Genomic DNA, 24,509 nt, shown 5'->3' with positions numbered 1-24,509 from the left:
CATCTCACTGTAGGTGAGAAAACACAGTGTTCCTATATGTCAAATAACGCGGAGGAGGAGCTGCTCCTCAAAGACCAGCCTTCTCTCTCGCACTAACCCCATGGTCCTATACCCAGGCAGTGGAGGTGGGCACTGGGCAGAGTATCTGTGTCATTGCAAAAGGGTTAATTACTGTGAAAAGCTACTGCAAGCACTTGCGGACAAGGTAAGGGGAAAAACAATGCACAGATTTCTTAGAAAACAGGGAGAAGAGGAAACCTGCAGGGGTTCTCAGGCAGGACAATGGTGGAAGCTCTCCAAGAAACCCAGAGCTCTCCACTGCCAAGGAATGGCTCTCACTCTTCACCCATAGGCAGCAGAGTATGAGCAATAAACACCATGCTAATACTTGAATTCATCTGTCCTAAGAGGCGGCCTTGTGACCTAGGGACTCCTCAACAAGTATAGGTTTGGCAGCATTCTTGAACCCAACCCTATCTACAGCAGAAACCTAGATCTATCTATCGTGACAACTTGCCTGGTGCCCCTAGAAGCAGGCATATCTCTCAGCAGGGCCGAGTACACTGAACAACAATCCTTCTGAAGTGCAAAATGCAGAATGAAACCGTATTGTTCAGCTAACAGTGTGCCTTGAAGTATGCAAACACCTTCACTTTCCAGTTACTCAAGAATGCTGCAGCAATAACAAGAGCTACAAAACATTACTCAACACACAAAAATGAAGTGAAAACATACAGTAACTTGATTAAATACATGTTATAAGACTAGCTAAATGTAGGACAAGAGAATTCTGATCCCCCCTCCCTCCCCGACAGCATTTCAACGAAGCATAAACAGGCTTAAGTTTGCATAATGTCTGCATTTAGTTCTGTATTATTCTTATCTCTAGCTTGCTGCACAACAAGGTATACAAAAAATAGTGTAAAGAACCTTGACTCACGTTGCTTTTCCTGTAGAAAGCCAGAGGAGCAAAAAGCAGACTCTTCACCTGCTAAGGAAATAACACAAGGTGAAATGAATATTCTTTACATGTTCTCCAAGCTTTTTACTGCTTCTGATATACTGCGATACATACAATCACAAAAGGGCCATATTGTGATTTCCAAAACTCCCAGTGACCTCAGTGGGAATAGCTCAGCATGTAGAAAGATACCTGGAAATGGCTTAAAGCCATTTTGGAGCCATCAATGAGAACTCCAAAAGAGAGTGGGGGGGAGGGTCCCCTTCGCAAAGGGGATCACAGGAATGTATTTAGTCTGCCCATAAAGGGACTCCCTGGATTTTTAATTAACCAAACATTGTAATGCATTTAATGTCGTTAGATAAATTCAGATTTTACAGCACTATAGTTCAGACCTGTCCTCTCCCCAAGTCACTGAAGAAGAGAGGCTTCCCTCAGGCCCAAATACTGCAGTTTTGGAAAGTGCCTGTATTAACTACAATCATTTCCTAGACTTGAGGCCAGCAACTGTTTCCATATTCCTGACCACATGAAATACCCCACTGCCCAGCAGATGGTATCGGCACCAAGCCAACTCTCCCCGCCACCCCGGGGGAGGGAAGCAAGCTGGCCAGGCAGCTCACAGGGGCACAGACCATGTCAGGGGAGAGGGCTAAGAGTGGTAGATGGGGGAACAAGGGAGAGGGCCAGACTGGGGGCCTTGTGAGCTGGGGCTTCCTTCCCAAGACAAGGGCGATGTCCCCATGAGCTGGGGCCACCCAATCCCAATTTCTTAAAACATGACACGTTCTTTAATTTGCTTACTCTTTATTTCTTTTTTAATTTTTTTTTTTTTTAAACTTTTTAATGGTTTCCTTTAGTGGCTTCAGTGCCTGATTCCCTTCAATTCGTCACCTAGCCCCAGCTGCTATTCCCATCCACTGCCTCCCCACCTCCCATTTCACTGCCCATCATTAAACTCTCCCCTTTCCAGTCCTGCCCCTAGCAACGCATTTCTCCAGCCCACCCCCACCAAGACACCAAGAGCACCCTCAGCCCGGTGCTGTAGTGGCAACCCAACAGTAGCTCCTAGTCAGGCCCCTGCTTGCCAGCCCTGTAGTGGCAAGTCACAGCTGTGCAGACCAGGGGCAATCAGAAAAGATTTTTAGCCTGAACATGTATTTTGCATGAACTCTAAGGGCGCCTATACAAATGCAGCAAGGCTGCCCTGGCGCACTGCAATTATAGTGCATTGGAGCAGACTCCAGTGCCACATGTATCAGCATCCCTCATGCTGAAAAAAATGGCAGTGGGGCTGCTTTAACTAAAGCTTGTTCGATGAGCTTTAGTTAAAGTGCCCCTGCAACCATTTTTCAGTATGGGGACACTGATACACATGACACTCTGGGTACTTTAGTTACAGCTTCTTGTCCCCGCACTCCTGGAGCACATGTATAAACACCTTAAGCTTTTGCTAACAGTAATGCTGATCAACATTTGAGAAGCTTAAAGTTTAAGGTGTAACAAAGCCCTAATACAGTAAACGGGACAAACCCAATGTAAGTACTAAAGCAACATTGTCAAAGGTTCAAATAGTTTTACAGAAACAATAAAGCACACAGATCCCTGGAAACTGTAAAACTCCTTACAGTTTCAAGAGTGGTTTCATTTTCAATGAACTTCAAGCTAGCTTGTATCCTTTTAATATTGGAAACTGGGACTATATCGAGCCACTGAACAAACATGGACTCAGTCTAATAGACTTGTCTACCTCCAAGTACTGTGATCCTTTGAAAAAATAGTCACTAAATCTTTCTGGACACTGAGAATACTGAAATTGATGCTATAAATAAAACTTTCATTCAGTATAAGCATGCTCTAGCTTTAAAGTAACAGCTCCATCTTACCTATCATTTTATGAAAACAATTAGTGAGTATTTGCTACTAATAGTGAAATGGAATTACTTCTGTAGCAGTTCACACACTCAGATCAATGTAATTAAGAGCTTTGGCCTTGTTGATATACATAAATTGTGCCACTTTAATTCTTAATATAGGTAAATCAGCACAAGCTTCCTTGTGGGGGACCTTCTTATACCAAAATGTATGTACAGGAAATGTAATAAGCTATACAGTAGTAGTATAATAACAATGTCCTTGGTGGGGCAGATACTAGTGAAACTATTTCAGTTTGAAACAAAACATGACAAAAATCATCGTCCTACACTATGTAGTTGTATCGGCAAAAACTGTGTCAATCAAGCCAGACTAAAGTCCTGGACCGTTCATGGTTTTTCCATCCTCCAGAACGTGCATGCTTTCTTTCAAAGGAAATTCATCCTCTAAAAATAGGATTTCGAAGAGCCAGAGCACATGGTCTTTTTTGGTTTGTTTGTTTGTTTGAGTACTCTTGTCTGCAATCTGTCAGTAGGGTACAACATGCCGAACTACCACCCTTTTCCTTTTCCCAGCCCTTTTGAATCGAGAAAGCTAAGAAACACACAATAGCCACTAACACGTCTACTAGCAACAGCAAGCCAGACACCTCTCAAAGCCTAGCAAACTCTTTTCAAGATGCTTAAGGCTCAGCCTCATGCCCACTGAAGTCAACTGAAAGAAACCTGTTGATTTTGCTGGTTGGCAGATCAGAGACAAAGAAAGATGCTCTTCTGAAACCAGTAAAATTTCCTTAGTGCTGGAATTAAGAGGGGTTGGTCATCTGATTCCTTTTTCCTGACCGGGACTTGAACCGAGCTCTGGTGGTGAGTGTTGATACATGACCGTTTGTCTAACAGGGCGGTGATAGCAATAATTCAGAACCTACCAGGTCATAGCCTCCTATGAATCCTTCCGTATTCTCATCATATCAAACATAAATTCAACTGATTTATCCCTACAACATGCCTTCAGTTTAGTAGGAATTAAATGCTTTACCAGTCTGCCTTACTGGGCCTTCAATGGCCCAGTACACCATCACCACCACCAAGCCTGTGTTTTTAAATGAGCAGCACCCAATCCAAAGTCAATCGGAGCACTGTCAAACAACAAGCATTAATACAAGACAGGAATATTTTAACATCCAGAAGTCAAGTAAAAACAATCACAAAAATAAGATGCAGCTTCTTGGGTCAAAAGCCGTGGGAAAATTGTGGATTACATCTGAGACGCAACAACAATCAGTGTTTCTTATTTATACAATCTGGTACTTCATCTTTACGCTCCCCGTTTTTTTGGTAATTATCCTTTCAGACAAGAAGCTGTTTCTACTGTGCATAAGAGCAAGTGTCCTCTATGGGTAGCTGACACTTGCAATTAATTGAAATTATGTTTAATAAAGCTGTTCGAAAACTGTTATAAGACTTTTTTGTCATCAGAATTATACATATCTTAAAAAGCTTTGACAAAACAGTTGCACTGGCTTTCTGAAATGTCTCCACTAGTTCTAATAATGTCCATATACCTGGATTATGGAGGTCCTTAGAAGCCCTCCACAGATATCAGAGCTTCATTGTACCAGGTACTGTATAGTCACATAAAAGAGATACTCCCTCTTCAAAAACTTTATCGCCCATGAGATACAAGACAGACACAGAGTAATGGAAAGAAAAAAACTCTGTTTCCAAATGGGGAACTAAAGTAGAGAGAGATCAAGTGACTTGGCTGAGGATCATACAGGGAGCCTGTGGCAGAACAGGGAATTATATTCAATTGAGTGTCATTAACCACAAGGACACCTTTCTTCGTTTAATTAAAGCCACTGCATTGTTTATAGAAGAATAATGCATACATGCTTTTCTTTAGTCCACCTATTTGAAATATTGTCTCACAGATCATTTGGAGAGGACTAGCACCTTGTAGATTAGTCTCAAGGGTTCGGATCCATTCATTTGATCACTGTTGGATAGATCAGTTAAAAAAAAAAAAAAGCAGCGGATCAGCCAGTTTCCCTCTCCCTCCCTGTGATGCATATTGCCAGGTTATTACAGCCAGCACCCCTGCCTTTTAGTAAGCCTGCAATATGGAACAGGGCTAGAGACAGAAAAATGTGACAGTCCCTTTAATTTGCAGCAACAAAAAGCTGCCGCTCTCCATTCTTTACACTACAATGGTGAGCAAAGAGACTCTGTTGGCATCTGACATTTCAGGCAAGAAAATTGTCTGAATTAACCTCTTTTCAATCTTCCCATACAATCTCTCTCACTTATCAGTTCCTCACCAGAGCATTTTGTGGGCTGCAGTGTTGCCGAAGAGCCTGTTCAGAAACATTATCTACTTTTTAGCTTACTGGGGGAAATGTTATCTGCACTACCTTGTAGGCAGAGGAGTAATTGTTGAGGTGAAGTAGCCATCAGTCACTGTCTCTGGAAAAGCCTGTAAAGCAGGCTTAAAAACAAGGCCTGAGCCATGAGCATATCATAGGCAACATCAACTGCCTGAACACACACACAAAGCAATGAAACTTACAAGATGTCCATTATGCCACAAAAACAATGCGAGAAGAAAATGTTTCTGTAAGTTTAAAATAACACTGCAGATTTTTTTTAAAAAGTCTCCATTTCCAAAAAGCAAAATGGATAAACAGCTTTCTAACTCATTGTCAGTCATTGGGAATTTTTCTCTTCATTCAAATATGTTATTGAAAAATTTCAGTTTTCCTTTCTCCTCCCCACCCTTTATAACTATTTCCATTTTGCCACTGAGATAATAAGAAGGGAGAGAAAGGGACAAAAGAAAGTCAAGATGGAAACAAAACTAAACTAAAAAAATACCAGACTCAAAATTAGATGCTCATTCTCAAAGGCTAAATAACGTCACTAAATTTCTTCAGCTCGAAAAGCTACAATATGTTTTCACTCCACGTTATTTTTCAACAAAAGAGCCCTCACATATTCGTGTCTCGGAGCTTTAGGATGGAACTGTGACTTCATGAGCTTAGCACGTATTACAACACAACCACCAGAAATGGCATGAGAAAAGGGAAAGGAGGACGGTATGAAAAACGTAACACCATTTCAACGTAGGCACCTTCTAGTTGAAGGTATTTCCTCAGCTATAAACTGATTCATCTTTTTAATATACTCTTCACACTTGCAAGGGATCATTACCCTTGCCTCAAGCTACAGAAACCTGTGCAACTAAGGGACACACTCAAGTCTGATGACGTATCTTTCACACAGTACTGGTCTAGCCCAGGCTTCAGACACATTTTTGCCTATTAGTCCTTTCTCTGCATGTGTAAGGGGTGTGAAGAGTTACTTATCTGAAGCCTTTCACAATTTGATCCATGCTATGAAACTGTTAAACAGTAGAGCCATCTGGTCACTTATAGCAAACTACTTCAAAGTATCAAGACTCTACAGAGCCACACACAGCAGCAACGACTGACAATATATAGAAACTATCTTCAAGAAATAACTTTTCATTCTCCAGACAGAGAAAAAACAGGAAGTTTGTTTCTTCTGTCCAATATATCTGTGAAGCGGAGCATCCATCACGTAACATCATGCCAAGATCTACAACGCGGGCACTTGCAATAATGTATTTACAGTAGGAGATATACTGCAAGATTTGAGAGCTTTTCATTATCATTATTGACATTAGCTGTAATTACAACACGCCAAAACAGACTCGATTATCATGCTCCGGTAGACTCCAGCATCATGTGCATCAGCGTCCCTGCGCTGAAAAATGGCAGCAGAGGCGCTTTAACTAAAGCTCATTCAACGAGCTTTAGTTAAAGTGGCCCTGTCACCATTTTTCAGCACGGGGATGCTGATACACATGACTGGCCAGGCACTTTAATTACAGCAGCTCTTGGAGCCACTATAATTAATGCACCCTCCCCCTCCCCACCCCACCCCCAGAGCACGTGTATAAAACACCCTAAGAGAGCCCAAAATATCCAGCCACAAATACTAACCCCACTCCAAAAATCATCCCTAGAACATGCTGCCAGTATGTTAAAGAACCAAATACCAACTTTTTCCTCCTCCTAATCACCCCTTACTCATTTTCTGATGTAGGGACCTCCTCATCATGGAGAACTTAAGAGACTTGAAAGCTGTTCAGCTATTTAACCTTTACGTTGCAGTACTACTCTGGGGGGCAGCTGGTCTAGAAGGGACACAGGTTATCCCTCAAGGCTCCTTCCAACCCCTTTATTTCACATGGTCTTGTTTCTGTGTGCTGAGATGATAACAGACCTTGAAACCATTAGAGATCCATCACCGGGGGCTGGACTCGATGATCTCCCGAGGTCCCTTCCAGCCCTGATGTCTATGTCTATGTCTATGAAACCTCTATTTTGCTGTAGTGACTGCAGGAGCACATGAATACAGGTTACAAAAAGGGGATCTTTTATTGGAACTACAATTCCTTTTCCTCCAAAATTACTTAGTAGAAATGGAACATTTAACTTTGCGTCCATTATTTACACTTCACAGCCTCTGATCAGCAAAGACCTAAATAATTTATAAATCTAATTTAGAAATAATTATATTTACATAAAAATAATCAACAGAACAGGCTTGCCTTTGTGAGTGTTAAAGAAAAAAGGTTGAAGGAATTTAAATTTTCATGCTGATGGAGTCAGCTCGAGAGTTCTCAAAGCTTGTATCGCTTCGCAAAACAAAAGAAAGAAAGAAAAAAAGAATGAGTGTTAGACCAGAGAAAACTGGCCCTGAAAGAAGTAATATGTTCCTTAAGGTCCTTGCTGAAGAAGTGCTGGGAAAAAAATGTTGTTTAGGTTTGACTCTATCCTTTCTCAGAAACCATTCCAAACAAGTTTAACTTAACTGTTACTCGGGAAATTAGTAAGATGTTCAAGATTAGCTTCAATGGTCTCCCTCAGGGGATCAATGTTAAAATACCTCTAGGCCAGAGTTTTCAGAGTTCAGGGTTGTACTACCGTCCACAAAAAACTCTTCAGTCCCATTTCGGCACCCGAGTAGAGGCTCAATTTTTCCTAATATCTCAGCACTCATCTTACCGAGGTGCTCCAAAGATTTGGCCACTTCATTCTGGTTCCTAAAAGGTGGTCATGCTCTCCTGAAAAACGAGTACTGATCACTTGCAAGATTCTTGTTTTAAACGAGCGGCCAAATTTTCAAAAGTGCCCGGCAGACTGAGCATAGCAAGTAACATTTTTTCCCCAGGCCTGAACTGCGCCTTTGAAAGCTGCCTGAGTGATACAAATAGGAACCTACTGAATTCGTGGTGGCCACCCACTGATTTCACAGGCAGATCACGGGACCCGGCAACCATTTCAAAGGTGGGGTGCAGCAGGTTGCCATCCCCCCATACTTCTGATTGGCCAAGGGGCCCTGGTAGCCCCAGGCCTCACCATTGATTGGAGAAAAGGCAGGGCCACATGACAGGCAGCCCTTTCAGCCAATCAGTGGTGAAGAGCAGGGGCACCAGCAGCTATTCAAATGGGCCGTCCCCCTCCCTGCTTCCATGCCATGGCAGGATGCCACAGCACTCCAAGGGCTGCTGGCTCCCTCTGGGGAATCAACATTTTATTTTTAGTAAGTTTTTTTGTTTTTCCCCTGCGGGTTTCATGGGCAATGCCAGATTTTGCAAAATCCACAAATTCATGATTTCAGTAGGTCCCTAGATATAAATGCAAGCCTTTCCTACCACATCACCAGTAGCCTAACTTAGGGTAAAGTTAAGGGCCTTTTTACAAGTTGGACTTTGAGCTGCTCAAATATTGACTGGCGTTAGTACAAGCTTGAGTTTGGGCCAGCTGTACCCTATGGCTAAAAACCTTCGCTGACCATCATTGACCTGCAGAGCAGTCACTTGCCACCAGACGGCTGGTGAGCAAGGGCCAGACTAGGAGCTATAGCTGTGAGTTGCCACTATAGGGCTGGTGAGCCTGGACAGGGCTCTATCTCTGCTCCAAGCAGGGAGATGAGAGATAGGATGGGGGGGGGAAGGGAACAGGACAGAACAGGACAGGTACATGAAGTTGGAAAGTTAATTGGATAGGGGTGGGTAACAAAATGGGGTTTGGAAAGAAAATAGTGGTGGAGTGTGGTGAAATGAAGCAAGGCAGCTGCTGTAAGATAAAATAAAAAGTAGTAATGAAAAAAAGATTTTAAAAAAGAAATAAAAAGTAAAGTAAAGTAAAGAAGTCTCAGGTTGTAATAAATTGGGATTTGCAATTGGAGTGTGGGGGGTGGTGCTGCATTTGCTACCGGTGTGGTGGGAGCGATCACAGAGCCCATACATGCCAGGATGTGCTGAAATGTGGGATGTGTCAGACAGAAGGGCAAAACAGATGGCCAGTTTCTTTCTCTAAACAGAGCACGCCCTAAAAGGGGGGATGACGTCAATCAGATGAGCAAGGAGGAGGAAGAGGTGGGGGAGGACAAGATGGATTTGGAGGAGGAGGAGGAAGGAGGAGGAGGAAACGCTGGTGGGAGAAACACTGGAGGTGGAAAGGGGTGGAATGAGTGTTGTCGTAGCAGCTTGACAACTAGAGGTGAGGAGGGAAGAGGAGGGATGCGGAAGCACGAGCATGGAAACAGAAGTAGAGAAAGAAATCCCAGAGATTGACCAAGAAGAAAGTTCTGCTTTAGAAAAAGGGAAAGCGGCAGAGCCATGGATAGGAAAAAGGAAGAAATAAAGGCTGTCATGGTCACAGAAGAAAACAGGGGGAGACAGAAAGGTGGAGAAGGGAGAAGTGACGATGTGGGGGAACGGTATGTTGGAAAGGGAGACGGGAGGGTCTACTGAGCCAGAAGCAAGTAGTTACAGGGGGAAGGGACAGCAGCGGCCTCTCTCAATATCGCAGCCCTGGAGAACCTAGTGAGTGACAGGGATGAGGAAGGGGGAGAAATAGAGTCACTGATCATCAGCAGTGACGTGGACAACCCATAAAACAAGAGAGATGAGGATCAGTGGTTTCCACCTTTCCTTTATCATGGTGTTATGTGTTTCAAATTTAAATGTGAGAAGTTTATTGAAAAAGGAAGAGGTGGGACTGAATGTCAGCAACTTTAAGGTCTATCGTTGCAGATGTAATATGTCTACAAGAGTGTAGAATACCACAAAAAGATTAATATAAATATCCGGAGAAGAGATGGGGCTCGGGGCCGTCTTGGTGGGTGGGGACAAACGTGAACAGGGAGCAGGGCTGGCGGTGTTAATTAAAAACCCAAGGGTTGAAGTCAAGCAAGTGCAAGTGTTTGTAGAAGGAAGAATGCAGAGGGTGTTGTTGGAGACAAAAGAGATAGAGATGGAGTTGTTTAACTTGGCACAGGAGGTTTGGAGGATGGCACAGACATTTTTACAAATTTTAGAAGTGAATGATGAGATACATTTTGAGACAGTGATGTATGGGGTGGTTAAGAAAGAACCAGTAGAAGGGAAGATATGGGCATGTGTTAATGCAACACTTTGAAGAGCGAGGAAATTGCTGATCATGAAGGGAATGGATTTTACTACAAAGGAATGTCTACAGCTAGCCCTGTTTGAGCTCAAATATTACATGCAAAGGGATGAGGATGAGGCAAATGAGAGTAAGAGGAAGGAGATGTGGATGAAAGATAAGTGGAAATATGTATTCACTCGAGGGGTGCCTAAGATAGTGGGGTAACAGGGGGGTGGGTAGGAAGGGGGATAGTTGTGGGATGAGATAAAGTTGTTATTATAAACTGTTAAGAGATGAGGAGTTAATATGTTATGAGGCTTTGTTGGATGGCATAATGTTTGAGATTTGTAAATATATATAAGAGGTGTTGGTTCTTTTTAATAAAATGTTGAGTACTAAAAAAAAAAAAGGGTTTAACATTCCACAGATTTATTACGATTCCAGTGCAATGTAATAACTTTACCCTTATTGTGATTATGAAGTAATCAAAGTCCTGGAGACTAAACTAGTAACGGGTACAAAATTTATCCTACATTTAAAGAAACCCAAATCAGAAAAGGTACTTCGGCATACAAGCAGCCTCTCTGAAGTCAAATGGAACCACTTGGTCAAAGTTGGCTACATTTTGGATCCAGGCCAAAGTAAGTTTTTATTCTGCAAAAGTGCTAAACAAATGTTGCTGTGAGTTACTCCATATTCATCCGATTCATTTCCAGATTAACTCCCAGGTAGGTCCTGGGCTGAGTAAGCAGTACCAGAAGAAGAGTTTGCCTCTGAGTCTCACAAATTCTATAGCCTAAAACTCAGTGGGCCATTCATTTGATGCTCAGGCCACAACAGAGTCCACTTTGCTCTCCCCAGTCTACCCAGACCTGCCATTTTAGGGTACATATTAAACCATTAAAGCAAGCAGACAGGACTTAGAAATGCACAGGAATCAAATGCAGTTTTTTATATCATCAAGTGCCAAAAAACTTCAGCATTACTCAGACAGGCTTTTCTTCCTGCCATGAAACATTAGCTATTGGGATGGCACCAAGTCTTCTAATATGCAGGCTTCTGTTTGTGCTAGCAAGCTGAATTCATTTTACATTTCAGTCAAACACAATTAAGGCAACCTCTATTTATTTTCCCATCTCAGAATTCATTTTTTTTCCCCAGCAAGAATACGGTGAAATTTACCTTCCTCTGTCAAATGTGGCTTTTGTTTTCATACGCAGCCACAATGAATGCTGTTTATAACAGTAAAATTATACCAAGACAGCACAGAAAGCTAAGAGTCAGGGGACGTCGATTATTCATGGTTTTGGCCACTGACCTGCAGAATGATATTAGGCAAGCGCCTATTGTGTTTCCATTTCCCCATTTGTTACATCAGGGTGGTAATATCCTGCATAAAGCCTTTTATTCTCGCCAACATTATTAGTCGGCAACAGACTAGATCTCATGAGAGTCAAATGAAGGATTCAAAGACGAGTGAGGCTTAGGTCTCAGAGGGCATGTTTCAAACTATATGCCATAAAATGGTCCAGCATGCTACTTCAAGCTTTCTCTGCTCTCTGTACATAGGTGCACGTGAGCACACACACAAACCAGTGTTTTAAATATAGTCTGACAGCACTTGCAGGACAGCAGTAACCCGGTCAGAGGTAAGCTGCTGTCAGCCCTGATTTACATGCAAAGGACGGCAGGGATGCAGTTCACTGTTTCTCTCTCAAACCTGCTGGTAAGACTAAGTCTGTTGTTTACATCAGCCATCTGATCCGTTCTGGAAGGCTGCTGACTATTAAATTATCCGTTCTGTCCCTTCCCTTCTTGCTGTGCTATGCCAAGTATTCTGTTTGCTGTTCTTCACATCATTAGGCAATGGCAGATGCTATTGCAGTAAAATTAATAGAAGCATAAACTCCGCAGTCAGCTATATACAAACACCCTCTAATTAATTATCTGACTGTAGGAAGACGTGACTAAAAGAGAAAAGAAATATCACTTGCCACGTGAAAAAAAAAAGCAAGCTGTTTGTTTATACCAATATATATTCACTGTGGACAAAATTATAGAAATAGGGGGTGGAAAGGAAGAGGAAAAATTAAGTGTACATCAAAATCCATTGTGTTAAGAGCCATACTGCTACAGAGAAGAACTGGGAATTTTTGTTTTATTATTATTCTAAATATTTTGACCTCAAGTATTTGCAAGCTATTGCAGAACTTGAAAAAGCACGTGAAAGACTCAGCACCATTCCAGCAAGAGAGATGATGCCATCTGAAGAATCATCTTGCAAAAGCGAGAGGCCTTTCCAAGAAGGGATCCAGAAAAGCATGGGATTATGTGCTCTAGTACGGGGGGAGGGAGGGGGGAGTGACGTACCCAAGGAATTCAGCAGCTCCAATCCAACATAGTGCAACTAGCAATCAAAAGTACCCATCATCAAAAAGCTTCTCTCTGTGGGGTTCAGTCCCTGTGAGGCTGGTGTTTATATCACAGCTGTCACACATGTTAGCAGAGCAGCTGTGAACTAAGCTCACCCTCTCTAGCAGTTAAATTTCTCCCCATTAGGAGTGAGGCAGAGTGACAATTCAGTCTGAAGCAAGCCGAGTCTACCTACAGCTTTAGCAGCACTGCTTGCCCACTACTTCCCATATCTGTCGATCCAACACTTTTCACAAACCCTAGGACTACAAATTCAGCAACGCTCTTAAGCACATTTGTATGCTGAAGCCCTTGGCTAAATAAGGATGGAATTGCTTTAGCATCTCTAAACTCGCAGATATATTCCCTAAAATCCAAAGTTGGTGACAGCTAATTATCCATTTGACCTGCTGTGAGAGACAACTAATGCCCGAACACCAAAAGATTTCAATTGCAGACTGGAACAGATTGCAAGACGCGGAAATACATATTTATTGTACACTCAAAATGATGATCTGTTCTGAAAATCTGGCCCCAGTGGCAGAGTTCCTGCATAGGATTTATCTTACTAAAGGTGTAATCCATCCCTGTGTTAACACCAGCCAAATGCCTCGCTTAAGCACTACTTTTCAGGATTCAAGTAGCAAATAACCCTTACTCTGGACTTTGAGTATGGAGGAATTTCATCCCATGAGACATGGGTGGCATAAACTCCATGACGAGTTTCCTCCATCTCTGAAGTAGCTCTGAGACTCCTGCTATGCTTAAGATTCATCTGGAGCAGCAATCTACTTGAAAGGCTGAGAAATAACGAGAAAAGCCAATACCCAAAGGTCTCCTGTAGCCTAGAGCTCCCTATTCCCTCATTTTTTCCCCACAGTACTTAATTGGATAGGCTTTTAATTTGACGGAAAGATAAAGCAATATTCTAGTGTAGCTGACTTAATTAAAAAATCTTGTATCCTTTAAACAACCAAATATTTAACATTTTTCTCACAGGCACATGCTTCTGTGCCTTCATCTACAGGTAGAGAAGATGGCACTATTCCACTGGTGAACCTGCTTAATTCCTCACCCCCGCATTTTGCAGAGGACTCTCTTTCCTTTTGCCCGATATCATCCTTCCCTACATCCACACCACATTACACAAGTGTCTGAATTCGGAAATGATCTGGGCTAGAGTCTGCAGCCAAGATTTTGAGAGTAATTAGTGAATTCAGATGCCCACCAAGGTAATTTAAGGTCCAATGGCCTGAGTCAAGGGGTGTTCAGGCTCCCTCAGAAATTGAGCCACTATGCAGGTAGGCTGCAAGTGCTGTAGTGTCTTTTAAAAAAAGAAAAAAGAAAAAAAAATATTTTGACATTTCTCACCCCTGCAAAAATGCAATGCGCGCACATGGCACTATAGGAAACACAGACTCCAGGCTTTACAGCCAAAGCCAGCCTGAATCTGAGCACTGCAGTTTCAGCACCATATAGGACTGTATGAATGTTCTTTGTGCAAGCTCACTGAATGGATTTTCACTTCTATCCAGCTCAGTGGCATCAACCTGGTGTTGATTTACAATGTGTCCACAACTACTGAAATCCCCAGGCCAGTTCCTGCTCACAGTTGTACTAAAACCAAACATTTGAATGGGGAAACTCCACATTGGGGGCAGCAAAGGAAAGAATTTGCTCTGATGCTGGTGTGAGTCAGGACCCACCTGAGTTCACACTGCAACTGCAAATGGATTGCTGTGCTCCCTTCTGGAGGTTCATATAGAAAAAGGATTGTTTCAAACCAGAGAGAAACAGAGGTGTCTAATTAGCTTGCGCCACAGATGCAATTCAAAACTCCATCTTGCTCAGGATTTTTCATTATGGTTTTGTTCAGTTCCTTGCAGGTGTCATCGCTGGCATGGGACCAGATGTAGCAGCTCAGGAAGCCGATCAGAAAGTGCCCCTGTCATCACGTATAACTATGCTGTTCCACGCATAAAAAGCCTGTTTTATATAAATTGGGAGGGGGAAAGGGAGTCAAAGATATACTGAAGGGGAAGGAAATAACAGCTCAGAAAAGCCATCAGACTTTCAATCTGAATGCATGTAAACCAAATAAAAAGTTGGAGAGAAGGGTTGCAATGCCTGTCCCATTCTCTCCAGAAGCCACAGCATATTGCATGTATTCAACAGTCTTATTTTCTGCCTTCCCTAAGCTCATTTTCTTGGGGAGAGCAAACTCAGATTTAAAAAGGAGCAGCATGAGGTGCATCATATACAAGTCATTGGGAACTAAATAACTAACTCCCAAGTCGCTCTCCAGATACAGCATCTGCAGGATTTTTCACCGTCACTTCCACAGCTGCTTGCCTGGATTCCAACCACCTCTGCTGGACCCCAGTGACATCAGAGCCCCGTTGCCTGAGGCACTGTCTATAGGATCAGAAAAAAGTAGGGCTGGAAGGAACCTTGCACAGTCATCTAGTGCAACCCCCTACTCAAGGGAGGTGTAGCAGGCTGTGTACCTCAGGGGCTGCAACTCAGCTGCAGTCAGGAGGAAAAAGTGACTGCATGCCTGGTAGGCAGACTGGTCCAGCTGATGAGGATAACTGGCTAGTACAAGGAAGTTAAAAGGCTCCCAGGGAAGGGAGCAGAGGCAGTGAGCCAGGGAACTCGTTCCAAAGGAAGAGGGAGGACTGCAATGCTGAGGAAGCAGCACAGAGATGGAGTTGCCCTCTCGGGGTCTGGGAAAAGACCCTAGGTTGTGAATTAACCCTTTATTTACCAGGCCTCCCCTTGTTTGCTGATTGCTGCTTTATGCTGCATCTTGTGGGGCATGTTTGCCCGGGCAAATCAAAATTATTATACAGACTGACAATCTGCTACAGCAGGATCATCCTTGACTAAACCATCCCAGCCAAGTGTTTGTGCCACCTGATCTTGAAAATTTCCAGGGATGGAGATTCCAGTTTCTCTATGTACCCTGTTCCAATGTTTCCAGTCCGCCTAATCTTCAACCTAAATTTCCCCTGCTGCAGTTTGAGGACTTTCCTCTTAGTCTGGTTTCCTTAGGTCACAGAGAAAAGCCCATCTCTACCCTCTCTATATAATCACCCTTCAGGTATTTGAAGATTACTATCGTATCCCCCACTTCAGCTCCCTCTTTTCCAGACCAAATAACCCTATTTTTTTTTTCAGTCCTTCCTCTTAAACCCCACTTCCCAGGCTCCCAAGCATTTTTGTTGCTCTCTGCTGGACTCTTTTCAATCTATTTACATCCTTTGTAAAGTGTGGGGCCCAAGTATGTGCCCAAGCAAATCCATATGTGATGGACAATCCTTCCCAAGAACCTGAATCTAAATAGACAGTCAACATGCATGCCCCATGCATGTTGGGGCAGGGGGAAGGTGGAAAATTTTGTGGATTTAGGATCATCTACATTACACAGACAAGGAATTAACAGACAGCAAAATTTAAAGGACGTGTGCCCCCAAAATAAATCGCACAATATTATCTGTGGCAGAACAAACAACTGATCCAGCACTTCAAATATAAGAGCGTCTTTCCACTGACAGTGCAAGCAGGCTTAGAAAGAGCAGACAAGACAAGCGTTCAGCGCAACAGTAGTGAAGTGTGCAGGGACTCCAATGCCACAGAGTTGAGAACACGGAGAAAAACAGGCTGCTTACGTGCTTAACTAATGAACAAAACCTGATAACTGAACTTTAGCATTACTGAGAAGGTGGTAAGCCCTGACCTGAACATTTTTCTGGTTTAATTGCTCACTAAATAAATAAATAACTCGCTCACTAAATAAATAAATAACTCCCATGAGGCTTTGGGAGTGAATGGTTTCAGCATGATTCATTCTATACCCTTCTTTTTTTTTTTTTTCCTCTCCCCAGCGCGTTAGGTTTTATTTTAAATTTCACATCTACCAACACACACAATTACAACATTTGATATTCTTGCTTCAACATTCATGATGGAAAGGAAAAAAATATATATCCCACAGCTTAAGGATGATAGGCAGATGGTGTGCAAGCGTTCTTGACGTAAAGCTGACAGAATGATAGATGTCTCAATTAACAGGCACCTAGGAATGTGACAGGCTAATGAAGCACACACATACCAAGTGTGTATAGGTATTACTTAAATGTGACCTTCTAGCTAAAAATACAAATTAGTTTGATTGATTTTCCAAGAATACAGAATACAATTAAATCAATGCGAGAATTTAAGACGACAAGTTTTCAAACTTATCTTGAGGCACTGCTGAGCCATACTAAAAATATATACAGCTCTATATCTATAAAAAGAACTACTACAGTGGCCAAAGTTAAATAAGATTGGTGCAAAGGAGTATTAGATAACACTGTGCGCAGCAATGCAGATGTTCCAGATTTGGATGTAATGTCAGACTCAGGCCAGCTGAAGCCAACAGATATTGGAATGTCATCAGCAAACATTATGTTCCAGCTGCTTTTAATCCTGTTTGACTAAAGTTGTCCCTTCTCTGTTGACTGTCAAAAGATTATACATAACAGGTTAAGTATAAGATCTAGGCCAGGGCTGTCCAACCGTTTTGAATGTGGGGCCGGATCATGAGCTTTTTTTTATCACCCAGCGGGCTGGCGAGCCATATTCAAAGACCTCACAGGAAGTGGCATCACATCACCCCCCACCCCTGAAATAAAAGCACAGTGTTTACTTTCATTTCCCGTCACAGCACCTCGGGTCTCAGAAAACAGCTTGGAGGGCTGCATGTGCATGTTGGACAAGCCTGATCTAGGCTGCCTTTTGATGTCCCAGTAGGAAAACCCTGCGTGGTTAACACCGCAGCAGTATTTCTCACCACTGGAGAGGTGAGGGGAAGGGCCTGAGAAGGGCATCACCACAAGAGAAGCAAGGAAACATATGCAACTGTGGATCTGCTTCCCACAGAGTCCGAGAATAATTCAAGATATGAAGTGGTGGCCAGTTTCTTGAAGACTGGCTATCCTCCCTCCCTGGTCTCTAAGAAGGACCCATATCAAATCGGGCTGCTGGAGCACCTAATATCCAAAAGTGGCCAGTGCTGGACACTTCATAGGAAGGTACCAACCCCAAGATGTTGTGTCATTCTGTTTCTCTGTTTTTTTCTAGTGAGTAGATGAGCTACCCTAGAGGGAAAAGGGGAAGGGGTGGGGGAAGAAGAAGAAAAAACAAAAAGAAGAAATAGCAGATAACTGCGGGCAAAAGGAAGTCATATTGCTGGAGTCTGCTGTCCCTTACTTACAGCACTCAGTAAAGTTCCCCATTATAAAGGCCACATTGCAAACAATTTGAAAGGAAATGGAAGTCGGGAAGATGTTTTTGTTTGAGTAACACTCAGCTGCAGTTACACAGTGCAATAGGTTGTGCAAGCACCAATTAGAGCTAAGTATGATTTGGCTGACCTGCTTTTGCATGAAGTGCCTAGTATATAATTTGCTGTCCTGACAAGACAGAGGTTTTGCTTCTGCTTTCATGGCCCTCTTCATTGGTAATGATCAGAACACGTCACCTGAACTAAACCAGTATATACCTATAGCACCGTATATATCAGGGGCAGGCAATTATTTCAGGCAGAAGGCCACTTACTGAGTTTTGGCGAGCCACCAAGGGCTGCATGACAGGCAGCCGGGGCAGATTAATACATTTTTTTCTAAATTATTTTTAGGGGCCCTGCAGGCTGGATACAATGGCCTGGGAGGCCGTATCTGGCCCACAGGCCGCATTTTGCCTGCCCCTTATATATATAGTACATCAGTGGAATCCAGTGGGCTACTGTATGTCTGTATGATTTCCCATCAGAGACTTCAGGCCCCATCTCTACATAGGCAAAAAAAATCACCCATAGATTCAAGTAGAGCTTTGCTCAATTAAGAATAGCACCCACAACCAGGGACAGATTTTCAGGAAAACTCAGTGTACTAAGTGCTGACAAAGACTATCAGAAGTATTTTGCTAAACACAGTTTTGGTGGAAAAGGCTGATTTACGGGAGCCAAAATGTTTTTGTGGAAATGTACCATTCAATTAATTCCCAACTAAACCAAAAGTGGGTTTGATGGAACCTGAGCGGTTTCTCAAACAGTTGTCTGCAAAGACATTTAGATTACCTACTCTCTTGTCACCCTAGCGGGTGGGTGGAGAGCCAGGAGGCAACGATCCTTAGGAGTAATGACCGAGCCTGGAATCTCAGATCGTAGCTTCCCATGTTCAATCTGGATCCAAAAAATCATGGAATCAGAGATGTAGGGCTGGAAGGGACCTGTACAAGTCATCTAATCCAACCCCCTGCCTGGGGCAGGATCATCCCTACCCAAACTATCCTATATAAATCCAACCATCAACCCTGACGCAACACAAGACAACGTGGGGACTTCCCACAGAGTACAGTGCTGTGTGCTTTTGAAAACTGGCCCTTTTGTATGGATTTACAAAGAGACTGTTCTCCCCTGAAAATCTTGGAGGAAATGTAGGCACCAAGCACAGGAAAACATTCCCCAAGCCCTGCAATAAATTTGGTCCCACTAATAAACCCTTGGATATACCAAATTTGGGAAGAATCTAAGGAACCCCATGTATCATTACAGGCAATGACATGGGCAGGCTGTCAGCTCAAAAACAACAATGTCACTAAAATCCATGCCGTTTTTCAATCCCAACTTGATACAATTACTGTTCCTTTTTCATCCTGGGGTCACATGAACTCATTTACATGTTGAAGCTTTGCCGCATCTTGCGCTGGGAATTCTGTATGGTTGTATTTCAAAACTGCCTAATCGGGAAGATGTAAACCGCTGGAACGAGACAAAGCAGGACACTGCTCGGATGGCAGGGAGATTCCCAGGAGAAGCAGCCGGTCACTTGGGTCTCTCACACAGGTCATTGGAAAGATAATCCGTCAGTCTGTATTCACAGCATATGAAGCACATACAAAGTGGATTTCACAGGCATTTTACAGTCAGTTATATTTTAAGTGACTAATAATTACATTTTGTCAATTGCCTACCTGAGAATTTATCATCGTTTCCAACATTTTAATTGAATTAGCTGGGATATTCAGAGCAAAATGTTAGCATATTGCTGGCAAAATTGACTAATGGCTCTTAAAATTTAATTAGGGTGTATTGAATCAATAGTCATCCTTTGTGGTAGGCAGCATTACAGAAATCAAATTGCCATTTGTTTGTTTCCCTGTTTACTTTTTGTGCTGCAAAAATACTAATAATGCCAGCATCTATTTTTAGGCTTCATCTGGTAAAAATGATTATGTTCAAGTCCCGAGGTATGCTGCAGCTTTTAGAATTTATTGCCTTCGCAGCATGAGAAGCATATTGAAAAAACCAGCCCTAAAGTTGCTTTGTTGAGGAACCAAAAACGGCGGTCTTAAAGCAAGAGAATCCTACTCCTGATAGACAGGTGCCTTGGAAAAGCCATTCCCTGGGCAAGAATTAATTAACAAGGGTGAAGAACAGGTGAACAAACTGAACTGGCTGGCGTGAAAATGAGGAAAGGGACATAAAATGCATGAGCTAATCCACAGTAACCGTTTCATTTGTCTACTTTATTCTACAGTGAATTCAATCTAAACCATAGTGATTTAGCAGTTGTCTTATTCTTAGGTCAGATGCCCCGGTTTAGAGATCTGCTTATGGTAGCAATGAAGCAGACGCACAACACGGTTATGGTGGAGCAGGTGACCTACAGTAAGCCACCCTCTGCCTTTTAAGTCAGTAGGAGTTTCCCAGATTTAACTCTCCGCTGCTCGGTGAGAGTTTATACGTTTAACCCCCTCCCCCTTTATACTTTTCAAAAATAAGCTTTAATAGTTTTTTTCAGTCTTATTTTAAAAAGCCCTAACACAGAAGATTTTTAGATGCAAGATGTTGAAAATAAATAGTTAGCATGAAGAGGTTAGAGCAAAGAAATAGATGTTTCATAGTTGGTAGGGTCGGAAGGGACCTAAGCAGATCATCAAGTCCGAGCCCCTGCCACGGGCAGAAAAGGATGCTGGGGTCAAACAACCCCGGCTAGGTGGCTGTCTAGTCTCCTTTTGAAGACTTAATTCAAATGTTAAGCAATTGAATTAAGTGATCAAGACTCTATAGATGATTTGAGATTCATTGTTATGCCCAAAAGGAGCATAGAAAAAGACTCTTATAGGAAGACTAGAGTGACAGGCAGACTAGATGACAGTTTCTTGACCCAGTGTGGCAAAAATCTACTCAAATATGATGCATGTCCATACAGAGACCAAACAGGCACTGATGAACTGCGCTACCATTGGGTTCAAGAAATTAAACATGGATGCATTTGATGCAATTTTGGAATAGCAATTTTTAATTATACTAAATACCTCAGATAAACACCTTTGCAGGTTAAGGATGAGGCAGGAGAGAAGTATATGGAGGCCAAAAGGCGCACTTGAGACAAGATTATTTAAAAGCAGAGTAAATAATAATTCAGGCTGGGAAGCTGTGTCCTTCAAACAAGGTGTGGGCTGCTTCTATCTCCAGTGAAGAAACAAAAATCAAATGCAATTAAATACACAGTGCAATAAAATAAAATAAAAAAGCACTGACATTTCAGAAGTAAAATTCCAATGTGCAACTGAAAGAACAAAATGACATGATATGAGTCAGAGAAGGGCATATTTTATGAAATTATCTAATGACAGTTCAGTCTATTATGCAGTGAAAAATAAAAAAAACCTAACTAAATAGCTGATCTGCCTTTAACCCAAAATGTGTTAAATCAAGAGCTATCAACAACATTTGCCAATATTCAGTAGAAACTGGGGCTATTTTTCCACAAGGCCAGATCCACAGAAGAACTCACGGCCCCCAAGTCCTTACACTGAGCACCGTGAGCAACTTCTGTGGCCAAATACTCAAGGCAGCTCAGCATCAAGCACCCTGAAGCCTTGTTTGAATCTGGCCTCAATTGTGGGTGCTGAGATTTTATGGAGAAAAAAAAAAAATCTGCATGTGTCTTTATGAAAAATGTAAAGAGTCACTGGAGTTAAAGAATCCTGGGGCCTTTCCAAAAATAAGAATCCATTTAAAATTTAGGTCTATCCACAAACAGCAGCATAAACACGCTGAATATGTTGGGTTCAGGTCTTCTTCCTAGTAGGGTCTTGGGTTATTACTAGGGATCTTGGTTTTCTTGGACTTAAAAAATTTCCCAATTTTTGGTTTAAAAAAAAAAAGTCACCCCAAATCCACATTTGTCCATGACTTAAATGAAACACCACTAATATATATATATGGATGTGAATATAAATGTGGATGAAACACCACATATATATACACATAAATTAGTGGTGTTTCATTTAAATCATGGACAAATGTGGATTTGGGGTGACTAAGTGAAAATTGGGTTGGTTTGTTTTTTAAAAAAATCAGAGAAAACCAGGATCCATGTATTACAGCCTTAATCTACAGATTATCAAGTACTTTCTAGGAGGTGCCTCAATTTCTGCCAAAGCCCCAGGTGAGGAGACAGCACTGCACATTGCAAATCAGTCTCTGAAGAGCTACTTTTCAGAAAAAAGCGATACCAATTCTGACTGCCAAGCAAATATGTGCAAAGCTATTGCTAAATCCCCATTTCAAAGGTCACAAGCCTAGCTCTATTCACATCCAGTGCAAATTGCTTCAGAAGTCACTATTCTCCAACACTGCTGCCTAAAAAATTATTCCTAACCGTTAAGTTGAATTAGGAATTGCCCCAGCTTGCTTCAAAATGAGACTTCCTTGAACAGGGGAGTCTTTCCAAAATTGTTTAATTTTATTTGATTTGGGGATGGACAGTTTTACTGAACCCATCAGCCAACAAAGTCAGCACCAAGGTTAACCTTTACACATACACTGGAAAGGATTCAGATATGAAAAAGATACCAAGAAAACAGGACTGGGACTTCATAAAGCAGGCCCACTATTCTTCCCATCAAGTATTTGAGCTTTTCTTCACCACGTCTTTAAAAATGTATGGAACAGACTCTGCAGACCTCAGCAACATTTATCAAGTTTAATTGATGGATTAGTCCCGTCTGTTCAAGTGTGCATGGACAGCTATACTGGAAAGTTGGGCATCACGGCACTGTGGTTACAACACAGGGATCTAGGGGGCATTGCTCATTCCTCAGCACTCTTTCTATACGACTGTGGGTAGGCTAGCCAGATTTGCTCTACCTCTGGTCCCCTACCTCCAAAATGGGTATGATTTACACATCCCTCAAAAATGGCTGGAGATTTCATTCATTTACATGTGTAAAGTACCCTGAAATAATAACTGGACAGCAAGTACCAATTCGTTGCTAGGGATGGTTTGTTCATGGCAAGTTTGAGAAGGTGGCAGCATTTGTTCAAGTGTATACTTCAAAACCAGCCTACTGTTTGATATCCTTCCAGCTGGTGCTCTGCCACAGATGGAGATGATGATGCCTTAAAGTGCTAATTGGAGACTCCTTTTGTCCTGCTCCTTCCCATCAGCAGGAATGCCAGAGTCAAGCCTCATAATTTCATCACTAGGAAAGTCCTATGGCACCTCACCTGCCATTCCCCACCCCATGCCCTAGTTTCACCACCTTTGTGGCACTTCTGTACTGGAAGTTTCCCTTACCCATTATCCTCTTAGCTTTTGTTTAGTTGGAGAGGAGTTACTCTTTCATGCTGGGAAATTTAAAGAAGCTTCAAAGGAGGCAGACACTCAACTTTCACTGAACTCAAACTCACAGATTCTCCAGTAACATCCAAGCATCAGAGATCATTGGTATAATCCCAATATACTTGAGCTTTAAATAATCTTGCATGCCCAAAGACCTTGAAATGACGTACAAAATTCCAGAACAAATCAACCCGCAGCACAAGAGTGACCAAAGAACAAACTTTTAGAAAATGCCCGCGCATTTTGGATAACTGAAAATGAGGCCTTCACCATCTAAAGCTTGCCTCTCAAAATAAGTGGACACTTCTGAAAACCTGGGCTGGACTTACTTCAAATAAAACAAGTCTGTAGAAATTCTGGAACAGCAAAATTCCCGATTCCCGGTCCCCTGCCCTAACACCAAATCACTCTCCCAAGTAAAATGTTCATTTTACTTTGATGCTCTTGTAGATCTTAATCAAAAGAACGTATACAATTTATATAACAAGACTACTGTACAAGAATGACGTTTATCCAGCAAAAGAAAATAGACAATGAGTACCACAGTATTTGAGCAGAGAAAGGAAATATCATTAAAAAAATTCAGAGAAACAAAAAACGATTAGTCTCACGAATTTTCTTCAACTCTTCAAATAAACATGCATTAAAATATGCAATAATGAACTTCCTGTACTCTTTCTAATGTAGTCACAATTTGTTTATTGTGTCAAATGAAAGGATGCATTAGTCTACCATATAAAAATAGCCATAAGTATTAAGAGGAATCTCCTTTTTTGGTCACTGCCCCTTTTGCTGTTAGACACTGTAATAAAATACAAACCATGTTTTCCAGGACATGAAAGTGTTGCACCTTCCCTGCACCTCCCACCTTTCTTTTAAACATCTATAGACCAGTCACACTATCATGTTTTACTAATGTGCCCAGAAGAAGCATGTGGCCTGTTTTTAACACAGAGCTGGAGAGTCAAACAAAACTGAAGGACCATATTGCTTTACTACACTGATCCCTGAAATACAATTGCACCTCAAAAAAGCAATACAGGCAGCAGCAAGGCAAGACCATAACAATGGCCATGCTAACCTCACAGGGTCACTT

General features: G+C 42.1%; 1 protein-coding gene across 2 annotated transcripts in view; it reads right to left on the bottom strand.

Annotated features, from left to right (window-relative positions):
- Positions 1–24,509, bottom strand: part of PITPNM3 (PITPNM family member 3) — a 228,260-nt gene that overhangs the window by 142,630 nt on the left and 61,121 nt on the right. The window contains exon 3 of one of the 2 annotated variants that reach the window (XM_019545546.1): positions 941–988. The exons of the other annotated variant lie outside the window; for it this stretch is intronic. Within the exon in view, the coding sequence (XP_019401091.1) occupies positions 941–988 (48 nt within the window). The remainder of the gene's footprint in view (positions 1–940; positions 989–24,509) is intronic. 2 annotated transcript variants of the gene reach the window in all.

The sequence above is a fragment of the Crocodylus porosus genome, unplaced genomic scaffold (assembly GCF_001723895.1).
Source record: "Crocodylus porosus isolate Cpor-Errol unplaced genomic scaffold, CroPor_comp1, whole genome shotgun sequence".
Lineage (NCBI taxonomy): Eukaryota > Metazoa > Chordata > Crocodylia > Crocodylidae > Crocodylus > Crocodylus porosus.
This window is presented reverse-complemented; position numbering and strand designations above follow the sequence as displayed.